Raw genomic sequence first — 13302 nt, forward strand, 5'->3', positions numbered from 1 at the left:
ATACATTTTTGCGCCACGTAATATTCATATTAGCTCTTTTGTATCTGGAATATTGTATGCGCCACTCATTTTTACGGCGTTTAGCGGTTTTTTATTCTTGTATCAGGAGGTTTTCAAAGTTTTTTATGAATTAAATGTATGAAGTTGAATGTAATGTTTCTCGATTACACGTTAAGCGTTATAAATGGTCGCCTTTGTCGAATTCTCTCCCAAATGATCTAGTAGTTACGACACCAGACTTGTGATATGACAATCCGAGTTCATATCACAGCTATCCTAATAATTAGGGCCTGGCGACAAATGAACTCGGATTGCCCGATCAAACTTAGCGTTGTAACCACCACAACTACATAAACCATTTCGGCGATAATGATTAAATGGATTATACTTTTGGAGCTCGATAACTTCTGAACGGCTTAACCAATTTTGATCAATAAACATTAGTTTGAAACGTATTGACAAGTAGTATCTGATGCATCCAAGTTAAAGTATGATAACTGAAGGTATTACAGGAATTATTGACCTTGAAAAACCGTTTTCCCCATAAGAAATAGATTTGATCATACTTATGAAGCCTATAACTTAAAAATTCAAATTTTCCCAGATATGAGGTATACACCGTTAGACGCGTCTAGAGTCCTCCTACAAACGCTCAGTTATTAGCGCAACTTGTAGGTTGAAATTTTGAGTAAATGTCGAAAAACCAAAATTTTTAAAGTTTAATTTTTCAGTTTTTCGGCTATACTGAACCATGTGTAGGTATGATCTTGACCACTTTGAGGCACCATTTGACAGCTTAACTCAACGCTATTGATTTGGTGTATTTGCGGTTCTCCTGTGTCTCTTTTAACCTAGGATATCATATACGCCCAAAAAATGTGCCATTTTGTATCTATCTAGCCCTATAGCTGACTTATGGGTAGTCAAAAGTCACAAACTACACCGGTTTTGAATCGGCCCTGACCCCCTCTTGAAACACAGAAAAAAAATTCAGATCGGTGTAACTTTTCCACACACATACATACTGTTGTAGAATTGTTTTTTTTTTGTAAAGAAATTCAGAAAAAATTAAATTTATATCAACGACCATAAAATTATAGTTTTTCATCACCCTGTACTTTCATCACCAAAATTGTTTAGAATTTAATTTGCTATTAAGCAAGTGTTTCGGGAAAAAGTGAAGCGACTAATAAGTGATTCGACGAAATGCATGGGACATGAACAAACATTTCGGTGATTAGAAAGTGGACATAGTTGACGAAAAGAAAGACAGCTTTAAGATCCTTTCCGGGAAGGTTTATAATGTGGTATACAATTGTATGAGGTTTTAGATGTTAAAGTAGAAAGTAGGAAATAACTAATTATGATATCTTTTGAAAAATGACAAATTGGAAAAGTTCTGTGGAAAAATATTTGTTTCAGAAGAAATGGGTATGAATGGTTTTGAGAGAGGCGTGTTTTTGATAGAGTGGGAAAGATGAGGTAGAATGGAGAAGAAATTAGGAGTCAGAATTTGGCGATAGACGAGAGGTCACAGTGTAATTAACATCGGTGGAAGGCAGTTCAGTTTTTTGTTTTAAAAAGTTTAGTAATCAGTAGAGAGCGGAATATATGCAACACAACATTACCAAAATATGCGCATATATATTCATTACTTTTACTACAAATATGCAGGTATTTTTTCTAAATTTGTCTAAATATGCAAATGCATAATTAAAAACACTCAAAAATAAAACAATATATTAAATATAAACATTTATGTTTAAAAAATTTAACCTACATTTATGTTTAATACATATTTATTTTTCACATAAAAACAAATGAAATGACACACAACAACTGATATTATAATTAAATTAAGAATCTAAATTATAGTATGAATTTATAATCAAATATTTTTCGAAATTTTCAACTAGCAACTTTTGCCTTCTATCACTAAAAACGTGTTTGGACACAGAAAAAGTTCGTTCTACATCTACTGATGTTATAGGACAATATTTTAATTTAGGCAGTAAACTAATTTGCCAAGTCGTAAGATCTTCAGAAAAGTTGCCTTCAAAAATACGTACAACTTTCCTCAAACAATCGAATCAAATTGTCTACAATTTGATGGATTTTTGTATTTTGATGCTTCTCTCTATGTCCGTCTTTATAGAAGTAAAAGCGAATTTGTCGAATAAAAACACTCTTTCCAGAAAAATTTCTTTTGTGGGACATGATGCTTTTGTTTGTCAGTTCCTCATTTAAAAAAAATGAAATGTGAAAATAAATGTAACTTACGATTTTGGAACAGGCCTTGCAAAATACTTTGTCTCCACTTAGCTTTAACTCGGGAAAACACTTTATCCAAGCACTTTTTTGAATGGTAGACATATTTAAATTTATTATATACCAATCACTTCAAAAACACTAAATACGATACAACGTTTACTTTAAACAAATGTTGGCCGGAAATTGACAAAATAAATATTAGACCCTTAAAAGCAGGTAAGTACCTACGACTTGCTACGCTAATAAAATAACATTTTTCTGGGAACACTCATAATTGTTAAATTCAGGTAGTAATGGGAAAGTCCAGATAGATAATAATGAGCGATAGATAGATAAATAACGAGCTCGTTCATATCGAAGTTATAAAATTCCAACTAAGAGAGGAAAATTTTAAACTTTTATATAATTTATTTTTAAAATATGCAAAATAAGTCGTGTTTAGCTTAAATATGCAATGTTGTGTTTGTTGTCTGAAAATATGCAATATATGCATCTATATGCACTTTGCATATATTCCGCTCTCTAGTAATCAGTGTAGAGTGTGTGTAATCGGCATTTGCGAGCAGAATCAAGTTGAAACCAAATTGTCGACCGGTTGAAGAGTAAATTTTCCTGGTCCGAGGGAGCTTCCTTTGTTTTGTCTAGAACGAGTAGCTGATTAATATCTTTTTGCACAAGATATCGAACAAGGAAAACTGAGTAACAGAATTCGAGCAAATCCTGTATGATTTTGGAAGCAGTTTTGACGAGAGGGACTTTTTCGCAACATCCAGAGAGTACATGTTTGGAAGAATCAAGGACGGCGCAATCCAGAGAACTAGGCAGTGAAGGAACAAAAAGGTCAGTCAAATTATTTGTCGGAATGGAGAAAATTTGTTTATATTAAACCCATATTTGTTTATTTGTTTATTGAACTTTTCTTTTACGCAGTTAGTCATTTAAAATTTAAGAAATCAAGTCAAAAGAAGAAAAGTAAATTTAATTTAGTATGAGTTAATAATAAATTAATTAAATAATTTTTTTGTCAAAACAAGGAGATATCAAAGTTAGAGTTTAATTGATTAAGTAAGAGATTGTTGCAACAAAGTTTAAATTTAATATTTTTTTAATCACATGTACACGGCTTATTTGATAAAAACAATAGATTACATTTATATGATATTGAATGTTTTCAATTTCCCTGTTTCCACCCCGGAAGAAGTAAGCAATCAGAAATATTAGAAGCCACAGATCACAGGTATTGTCTACAATACAAAATTAGCCCTGAGAATAAAATTGATCTCCGACGCAAAGGTCGGACTTAAATTTTTGGGAGTTTTGGGGACGAGAACGAAAAACAGACCCTAAATGGGAAGGGCCGTAAAATTCACACCCTTGGACTAAAATGGACAGTTGACATATGGATGGGCGAGTATTTTCTAAACTTTAAGATGGGATTTGGCCCAATTTTCAATTCAGTCAGATTTAGAAAATCGAAAATTTCGTTTATATAGCCCGTCCGCTATAACTTTTCCCATGCGGTACGATTCAGTATATACATTTTGTATACTGTATACTATATACTACACACATCGGCGTACGTTTCACTTTCTGTTTTAACTTAATTTGATTGAAAATGAATCGTACCGCATGGGAAAAGTTATAGCGGACGGACTGTATACAGAGAGAGTCTGTAATTTGGAATAAATTCAATATCTCAAATCCTAATTGTTTTTTTGAAAAATGCTCAGACCCGTCGATTAGTATTTCAAATTGTCCTTTTTGACATACAATAATAATGTATACAGGGTGTCCCAATTTAGAGATATGACGTCATCGTTGATTTTCTTAAATGGCAACACTGTCATTTTGATAGCTATTTTGATAGGGTGTGTAAAGTTATACACAACTGCAAAATATCAAATTTTTATTCTCTACCATTTACAAGATAATAGAAAATAACAAAGTTATGTCTGTAATTTGAAATAAATTCAATAATTAAAATACTAATTGTTTTTTTGAAAAATGCTCAGACCCGTCGATTAGTATTTCAAATTGTCATTTTTGGCATACAATAATAATGTACACAGGGTGTCCCAATTTAGAGATATGACGTCATCGTTGAGTTTCTTAAATGACAACACTGTCATTTTGATAGTTATTTTGATAGGGTGTGTAAAGTTATACACAACTGCAAAATTTCAAATTTTTGTTCCCTATCATTTACAATATAATAAAAAATAACAAAGTTATGAAAAACAAGTAATCAAATAATAATTGAATTTACTATAATTATTTCAAATAAACAAATGCTCATAACGTTGCCCATTGACAATTTGACAATAATTGAGGGCCAACATTATGAGTATTTGCTTAATTGGAATAATTAAATTCAATTATTATTTGATTACTTGTTTTTCATCTTTGTTCTTTTTTATTTTCTTGTAAATGATAGGGAACAAAATTTGAAATTTTGCAGTTGTGTATAACTTTACACACCATATCAAAATAACTATCTAAATGACAGTACTGCCATTTAAGAAAATCAACGATGACGTCATATCTCTAAATTGGGACACCCTGTATACATTATTATTGTATGTCAAAAATGACAGTTTAAAATACTAATCGACGGGTCTGAGCATTTTTCAAAAAAACAATTATTATTTTAATTATTGAATTTATTCCAAATTACAGATATAACTTTGTTATTTTCTATTATCTTGTAAATGGTAGAGAATAAAAATTTGATATTTTGCAGTTGTGTATAACTTTACACACCCTATCAAAATAGCTATCAAAATGACAGTGTTGCCATTTAAAAAAATCAACGATGACGTCATATCTCTAAATTGGGACACCCTGTATACATTATAATTGCATGTCAAAAAGGACAATTTGAAATACTAATGGACGGGTCTGAGCATTTTTCAAAAAAACAATTAGTATTTGAGATATTGAATTTATTCCAAATTACAGACTCTCTCTGTATATATAGTGTCGCATGTAGGGATATTGTACGCCACTGGCGAGAACTGCCGTTCTTTGGTAATAAGTATGTATCTGTAGTACGTGTTGTAGTGAAAGCGTTTCAGTAATGAGAGTATCAATAAAGTTATCGTTTAAATTTGAGGCGAAATAAATTTTTGTAATGTAAAAGAATGTGGTCTAATTTTATTGTCTTTTTTTTATTTTTTTTACCACACCAGAGATTAAAGTTATAGTTCACAACAAGCAAGCTACCCAGCCGTAGACTTGATAACCCGTTGAGAATGACATTCGGGTGATACAATTCATTGAGGCGAGGAGGATTAACTCATGTAAGCAGGAATTACTCCATCCTGTCCCAATGCTCCAGACCATCCACTCCTTCCCCCCTCCCAATAGCACTCTGATATGCTATAGGTGCTCTTTATCAGCAAAGTGCTTATTACTTAAAAAAATTCCTAACAATAAAAAAATGATTAAATACGTAAACAATTTTATAGTCTTACTCATCTTCTGATGGTCTTGAACGTCGAATTTGTTCGAGGCTACTCGTATATTTGGGTATATATTCCAAGGACGATTCACCTATGTCTTCAGCATGTGGCTTTTTGAGCCCATTATATGGTACCAATTCAAAATCTTCATTTAATACCTAATAAAATACATAAATATAGTTTTAAAATAATATTAATTTATATTGAATTCACTTATCCAACTAAATCTTACAAATTTTAAACAAAACTAATTTTAGAAAAGAAGAAACTTATGGAAAAGATTTTTTTGTGGACAGATTTTTTTTAATTATGTACCTATAATCCAAGTAATGAAGCTTAAAATAGGACAAAACCTCGCAATTTTTACAGAATGGATCGATTTGCTTCAAAATTTGCAAGTAGTGGATAGTCCAAGGATCAAAATCTATATAATGCCAAAACGCTTTTACCATGGGGGTGGTTCTAACCTAATCTCGGGGGTGTAAATTTTTTATTATATTTTGACCGCAAAGGATGGTAAAAACGTTCATTACAAGCACAAAACTATCGATTTATTCGTTTTTGATTTATTCGCTATCGAAAGTGTTAGTTTTACATATAACGAAAAAATCAATGTTTTTAATAAGTTTTCTGTTAATAATTCAAAAAGTTTTCGTTTTATCAAAACAACTTTACTTAACAAAAATATACCCTTTGAAAAAATAAACAAAACGGATTTTATTCATTTTCTTTAAGACCAATAGTATTCGAGCTATACTTTATTATATGTTAGCTTTTCTTCGTCAAATGCTAAATATTGTAGTTTCAAAGTCAAAAGACGGGAAAACTAGGAAGTTGCAAATATATGACATATTATTATATTACTCACCTTATAATTTACTGTAGAATTTAATATTAAAACAGCAACAGCTGTATTTTGATATTCAGCCACTATAATATGTCTTCCCAAGAGCTTTCCACTTTTTAAAATTTCTGCAATGTAGTATCTACCATATAACTCTGTTAATTTTTTAGAATGTGTTTCAATCAGTGGCACTAAGTCATCGTTATCTTCTTCCACAGCTTTTCTTATTTTGTATTGTATTTGAAAATCTTTTCGACAAAACATATAAAGGTATTGCCCTTTAACTTTTATTACCACTACGGAAAACAGAAACTATGTATTAGATATAATACTGCATAGAGGTTTTTTTAAATGTTTTTGTTTTCACTGTATGAAATGAAACTTGAATATCGATCAAGAGAAAATCTTATAAGTGAAATTACGCACACACCGATTTTGGACCGTCGATTTTATATCGGTCCTACAAATTCCAATAGTGAATTCCACATCAGCCGAGTAGTGATGTTGAAAAAGTAACTTTTCGTTACAAAGTACTCGTTACTTACTAATACCGAAAGTAACGATTACTACACAGAGAGGTAAATCGTTACTTTGATTAATTTGATTACTCTGATTACTTCGTTACTTCATACCAATCGTATCAGAGCGAGTACCTATTTTGATTTTGAGTATTGTACATACTCGTTTGATATCGGAGTCGGATCGGTATTCCACTAATGTTCGGTATCAAGTACAGTTACCTAACTAAAATTTTATCTATGAAGGGCGAAGGCTATGAATAGTTTTAAAGGATTACAGGGCGCTGAGAAGTAGCTGAAACAGAGGGAGGTATATCATTTAACAAAGCATGCACCCAGAAACAGATGTCTATAGTCTATACGATTTGCCGAGGTAGATAATTCACAGAATTTCACAGATGTTAGTTCTTTTGAAAATAAAAAGGCAACACATTAGATTTAAATAATAAATACACACTATTCTTATCAGGCCTAAAAAAATATGTAGCTTAGATTGACCGGAAAATATGTAGAAATGATAATATTTGACTATGATCATCAATTTTAATTTAACATGTAGACATGGCATTGGTTTTATGAGACCAGGGCATTTAACACTAAAAACACAGGAATAAATCTATTTTTAAATATAGGTATTTAGGATTAGGATAACGTCTGGAAAAAAGTCTACAATAAAACAATAGGTGGAAAACATTACTACATTTTAAAGTGTATAAAACGCATCGAAAAATGTATAAACATGTTAAAATCAGTATATTAAGGTCCAGATTTTCTTATTTCGGGATATTTGGGGACACTGAACACGAATTTGCAATCAGAACCGTTCTCCGAAGCACCTGGGTGCCCAGGGTTACTGCTAAGGTACGTCATCTAAAGTTACGAGGGTTTGTTTTTGGCACTTAATTGATGCAAACAGATTACTCGAGATTACTGATATTGTGGAGCAGAACAATTACATATCATTTAATTTCTATCCATTAAATAGATCGGTGAAGGTCGTTATATCGTATCTTATACTTATACGAAATACTGAGAAATGCGATTCTCGATATGATTACCGGTACTCAAATACAAAAGTACCAAAAGTAATCAAAGTAATGAATACTTTAAATGATTACTTTATACAAAAGTAACGATTTGTAACGAATACTCGAAAGTAACTATAATCAGCATCACTACAGCCGAGCACTGCTACTGTATCTCGGGCACGACCAGAAAATAGTGGCGCACATGACTCAATACATATACCAGGGCATTTAGCACTGAAAGCTACGGAATGAATCGATTTTTAAATACATCACCTAGATTACTAAAGAGATAATTAAAAAGGTAACCTTTCAAATGAGCTAGCACACGACCCCTATTTTCATTTAAAAAAATCATCGATTACGTCATCAGACCCAGATGGATGACGTCACTAGTATGACATATATACCAAAATATCGTAATTTAAAAATAAAAATCGACCTGTTTCAGGATTTTTTCTTAACGTCGCGGGTTTACGAAATAACTAATTTATTCCTTCCATTTGCACCATACTGTATGTCTGAATTGCCGATATGAATGAGTCGGATTAAATTAAATTCTTAGAAGAATTATTTTACTAAGCAACAACATTTTTGTTTAGTTTATTAATATTTTGTATTTTGACAACGACGTCCGAAGTGGAAGTCGAAACGTTAATAAAATAATTTTTTAAGTTAAATTGTGGCTTATTTCCCAATTAGAATAGTGATTTAAAATAAATGGTATTCCGTTAAAAGGAAAAACTTTTTATTGGGGGTGTTACCGCCGGGGCTGTTTTAGCCGGGACTATTTTAGCCGGAGCTGTCTTGACCGGGGCTATTTTGTGCGCGATCTATTTTGTCGGGGCTATTTTGTTTACGGGCTATTTTGACAGGGCTTTTTTGACGTGTGACGAGTTTAAATATATAGGCATCACACTATCTAGCTACGGAAGGCTCTAAACAGAAGTGGAAGATCAAGTGAATAGAGCACACAGAGCCGCAGGTTGCCTGAATGACACAATATGGAGAAATAAAAGTATCGGAAAAGAAATGAAAAGCAGAATTTACAAAACAGTCATCAGACCACTAATGACATACTCGGCAGAAACACGACCCGACACAGAGAGGACAAAAAGATTGCTCGAAACAGCGGAGATGAAAACCCTTCGAAAAATCGATGGTAAGACTCTATGGGACAGAGCTAGAAGTACATACATATATACGACGGAGATGCAAGGTTGATAATATTAATAACTCGGTAAAAAACAGAGGAATACAGTGGGATGACCACATAAGCCGAATGACAACAAATAGAATAGTCAGGACAGCGAGAGATGGCTCCCCAATAGGAAGACGATCAGTGGGAAGACCACGAAAACGATGGAACGACAACTTATTAGAGGCACATTGAAAAAACAGACAGTCATGTCTATACAAAAAGACGAAGAAGAAGAAGATATCAATACATGTACCTACAAACTGGTGTAAAAATCTTGAAAATCAGAGCACAAATAATAAAGCTATAAATTGTCAAACTTAATCAAAAATTTTGGGTGGCGGAATTTTGTGCCGGTGAGTGTATTTTAAACATATCAGGTAAAAGAAATAAAATAAAAAACATCTTGTAGTTGCAGAAATACTTACCCTTAGGAAAAACTTTAACTCCCATATCCCCCAAAAAATCCAAATTATGTTTACCAGGTGGTATGACTATAATACAATATTTCAAAAAATTTCTCATCTTAAACAAGTGTCTTATAAGAGGCCTCATAAAAAACATTCGATATTCTGGGGCGCATGCGGAAAAATGAACGAAGAGTGTGTTTCTTGGCAGTACATCGTATATACCGTACTTTTTCTTTAGCCAGTAGTCCCATTCCCAAGGAGGGATGATCCCTACATTAGGATATGTATATACCAATAACGCACCTACTAATTTGTTGTTTATATCATCCAAAGCGCCCAAAGCAATATAAGAATTTAATCTAAAACAAAAACTGAATAAACATGCTGCTATAAAGAAATATGCTAACAGCTCGTTAGCCTCCAGATAGTAAATCAAAAATTGAATTCTTATAATATAACAAGCTGAAAATGCGATCATTATCATAACAAAAACTTTGTTTATTTACGTATTTTAATTCATAATATGGAAAATTGTTATTATGAAAAGTAGTTTAGAATTATAGTACGTTCTTTAACGGTAAAATACTGCAAAACCTCTAAATTTTAAAGAACCGCTTGGATTGACATGAAATTTGGCATACATATAGCTAACAAGTCAAAGAAAAAAAGTGATATTGTGCTGATATGTGCTTTTGCCCCGGGGGTGGTTTTCACCCCCTCTTGGGGCGAAAAAATATTCGTCCAAAGTAAGTCCGGAAATAGATAAACTCACTAATTTTAAGTAACTTTTGTTCTATAGATTTTTTTCACCAAGTCAATACTTTTCGAGTTATTTGCCAGTGAATATGTTCATTTCTTCAAACAAAATAAACACGCTTTTAGACGGTTTTTCGGAAATAACTCAAATAATAAGAATTTCCTCGAAAAAATATTTGTAGCAAAAATATATCCTGTAAAAAATTAAAAAAAAAATGGTGTAAATATCACGTATTTGTACCTAGTAGAAGCAGAGTTATAGCTAATTAAAAATTGGTTCATATTCGTCAAATTCCAAATGGAATACTTTAACGTGAAATAACCAAAAATAAAGCACATTTCGGGGAAAACTCATTAAAACTTAATTAAAGTGTTTAAAAAAAGCTCCATTTTTGTTTTATAAAAAAAATTCTAGCATCAAAAGTAAACAAGTTACGCTCAAAATAAAGTTAGTCCCTTTTTTTGTAAAAAAATCGGGAAAATCACCCCCTAATTAGTATCTCAAATGAACTTAATCGTTACGACTTCACAAGTTTCTTAATTTGTGTATGTATTGTTTATAGGATCTGTCAGTTTCATCGGTTCAAAGTCCTTATTTTTGAAAGGGCTTTAGTTAAATGGGGTTGAACGAGTCTTCTTCTTCTTGTAGTGCCTATCCGTTTCGGATGTTGGCGACCATCATGGCAATCTGCACTTTGCACACTGCTGCTCTGAAAAGATTTGTAGTGGTTGTGTTAAACCACGTTCGTAGATTTTTCAGCCAGGAAATCCTTCACCTTCCTGGTCCTCGCTTTCCCTCTACCTTTCCCTGCAAGACCAGTTGCAGCAGTCCATATCTCTCACTGTTCCTCATGATGTGACCGAGGTATTCGATTTTGGCTGTTTTTATTTTGATTAACAGCTCTTTTACTTTTTTCATTCTCAGCAAAACACCCTCATTAGTAATGTGGTCGGTATAAGATATCTTCAGGATTCGACGGTAAAGCCACATCTTGAACGAGTCACTGATCACGAATGTATGCAAATTTAGAAACACCAAATCTTAATCAATTTTTGTCTAAGAGAAAAACAAAAAATACATGATATTCAGAAAAGCAATGCTGACTTTTTTGTTTTTCAAGATTTTTGGTATCTCTAACAATTTTTAAGTTATTTTGAAAAAAAGCATATTTTTCAAAATTAAAATTTTTGAAAATTTTATTTTTAAAACCAAATTTTTTTAAAAATAAGCTCTTTGAATCGATGAAACTTACAGATCATTAAAACACAACATAAGTAAAATAATTTGTGGAGCGGTAACGATTAATTTCATTTAAGTTGCTAATTAGGGGGTGGTCTTCCCGATTTTTTTTTGCCAAAACAAAAGGGACCAACTTTATTTTGAGCGTAACCTGCTTAAATTTAATGCTAGAAACTTTTTATGAAAACAAAAATAAAGCTTTTTTAAACACTTTAAAAAAGTTAAAATGGGTTTTTCCCAAAAATTGCTTAATTTTTTGGATATTTCACTTCGAAAGAACGATTTCCTAGAACGATTCCAGTCAAAGACTTTAAGAACTATACAAACCAGGTCATTTACAGTGATTTAAAAATTCTTACAGTGAAACAAGTGATCGCGCAGTGTAGTGATAAATATCTAAAGCGTCTTGAAGTGCACTCCAACAATCTTGTAATCGGTCTCCTTGATAACAGTGAACAAAATAACAGACTAAATATTCGTAGTCCACTGGATTTGCCCTTTAGACAATAGACAACAAGTAAAAGTTTAGAATAAGTTTAGATTAAGTAGTGTAAATAGATATAAGTCATACCAATGTATATCAAGTTAGAAAAATACTCAACCAATAGAGTTATAGCCACTGGGCGATCACTCTTAATGTAAAAATTCTGCTCAACAAAAATGCTTAGTGTTTATGGTTTGAAATAAACAGATGGCGTTTTTAACAAAAAAAAAACTTCGAAATATTTATTCTATTTGAAATTTGGTGAATATGAATCTATTTTTCATTGGCTATAACTCTGGTTCTACGAGGTCCAGAGACCTAACGCGTACACCATGTTTTTTAACTTTTTACATGCTATATTTTTGCTAAGAACGTTTTTCGATAACATACTTACTTTTTGAGTTATTTGCGAAAAACCGTCTAAAAATGTAGTTATTTTGTTGAAAAATGAACATATTCACTCGCAAATAACTCGAAAAGTGTTGAGTTGGCTAAAAAGCTCTATAGCGGTTCTTTAAAATTTAGAGCAAGAACCGTGAAATAATGGACTATTAATAATTATGTTTTAATGTGCAATTATATCATTCTAATTTAAATGTTATGAACTATAAAAGTAGTTTACTCTTGATCGAAATTCATATTTTTTATATACCTCGTATAAAATTAATAAAATTTTATATATGATGGTTGCATCATAAATCATAGAACATGAAGAGCTTTTTATATGAAGAATAACTTTTCTTCATCAAACTAAAAATAAAATAATTATAAATGAAAATGTTGTTGGTATCCATAATTTGAGAAAAATCTTCAAATATTTTTTTCCATTAGAAGGATGTAATTGCACATATCAGACCATAATTTTTTATACCAAACAATATTATTTAATATACTGTCGGTTCGCTAAACTCATACACAACTGGCTAGTGATTTTAGTCAATATTTGCCAAGATTGCCAATTGGGCAAAAAAATGATTACTAATTAGTTAATAATTACTAAATAATTAGTAATTTTGCCAATTTTGGCAAAATTCGCAAAAAACAAAAAAATTACCTACTAAAATCACTAGCCAGTTGTGTCGAGTTTAGCGAACC

At 31.7% G+C, this 13302-nt stretch overlaps 2 protein-coding genes across 3 annotated transcripts in view; one reads left to right on the forward strand and one right to left on the reverse strand.

The window, feature by feature from the left end:
* LOC114330762 (TBC1 domain family member 1) overlaps positions 1–13302 on the forward strand; it is a 537565-nt gene that overhangs the window by 235607 nt on the left and 288656 nt on the right. The gene's annotated exons all lie outside the window — the stretch shown is intronic.
* The window catches only part of LOC114330761 (cilia- and flagella-associated protein 61-like), a 169122-nt gene that overhangs the window by 150318 nt on the left and 5502 nt on the right, over positions 1–13302 (reverse strand). For both annotated transcript variants that reach the window (XM_028280170.2, XM_028280171.2), the window contains exons 2-4: positions 9746–10086; positions 6601–6872; positions 5745–5890 (exon numbers count right to left, since the gene is read on the reverse strand). In XM_028280170.2, coding sequence (XP_028135971.1) covers positions 5745–5890; positions 6601–6872; positions 9746–10086 — 759 coding nt within the window. The remainder of the gene's footprint in view (positions 1–5744; positions 5891–6600; positions 6873–9745; positions 10087–13302) is intronic.

Source organism: Diabrotica virgifera, chromosome 4, assembly GCF_917563875.1.
Source record: "Diabrotica virgifera virgifera chromosome 4, PGI_DIABVI_V3a".
In the NCBI taxonomy this organism is placed as follows: Eukaryota; Metazoa; Arthropoda; class Insecta; order Coleoptera; family Chrysomelidae; genus Diabrotica; species Diabrotica virgifera.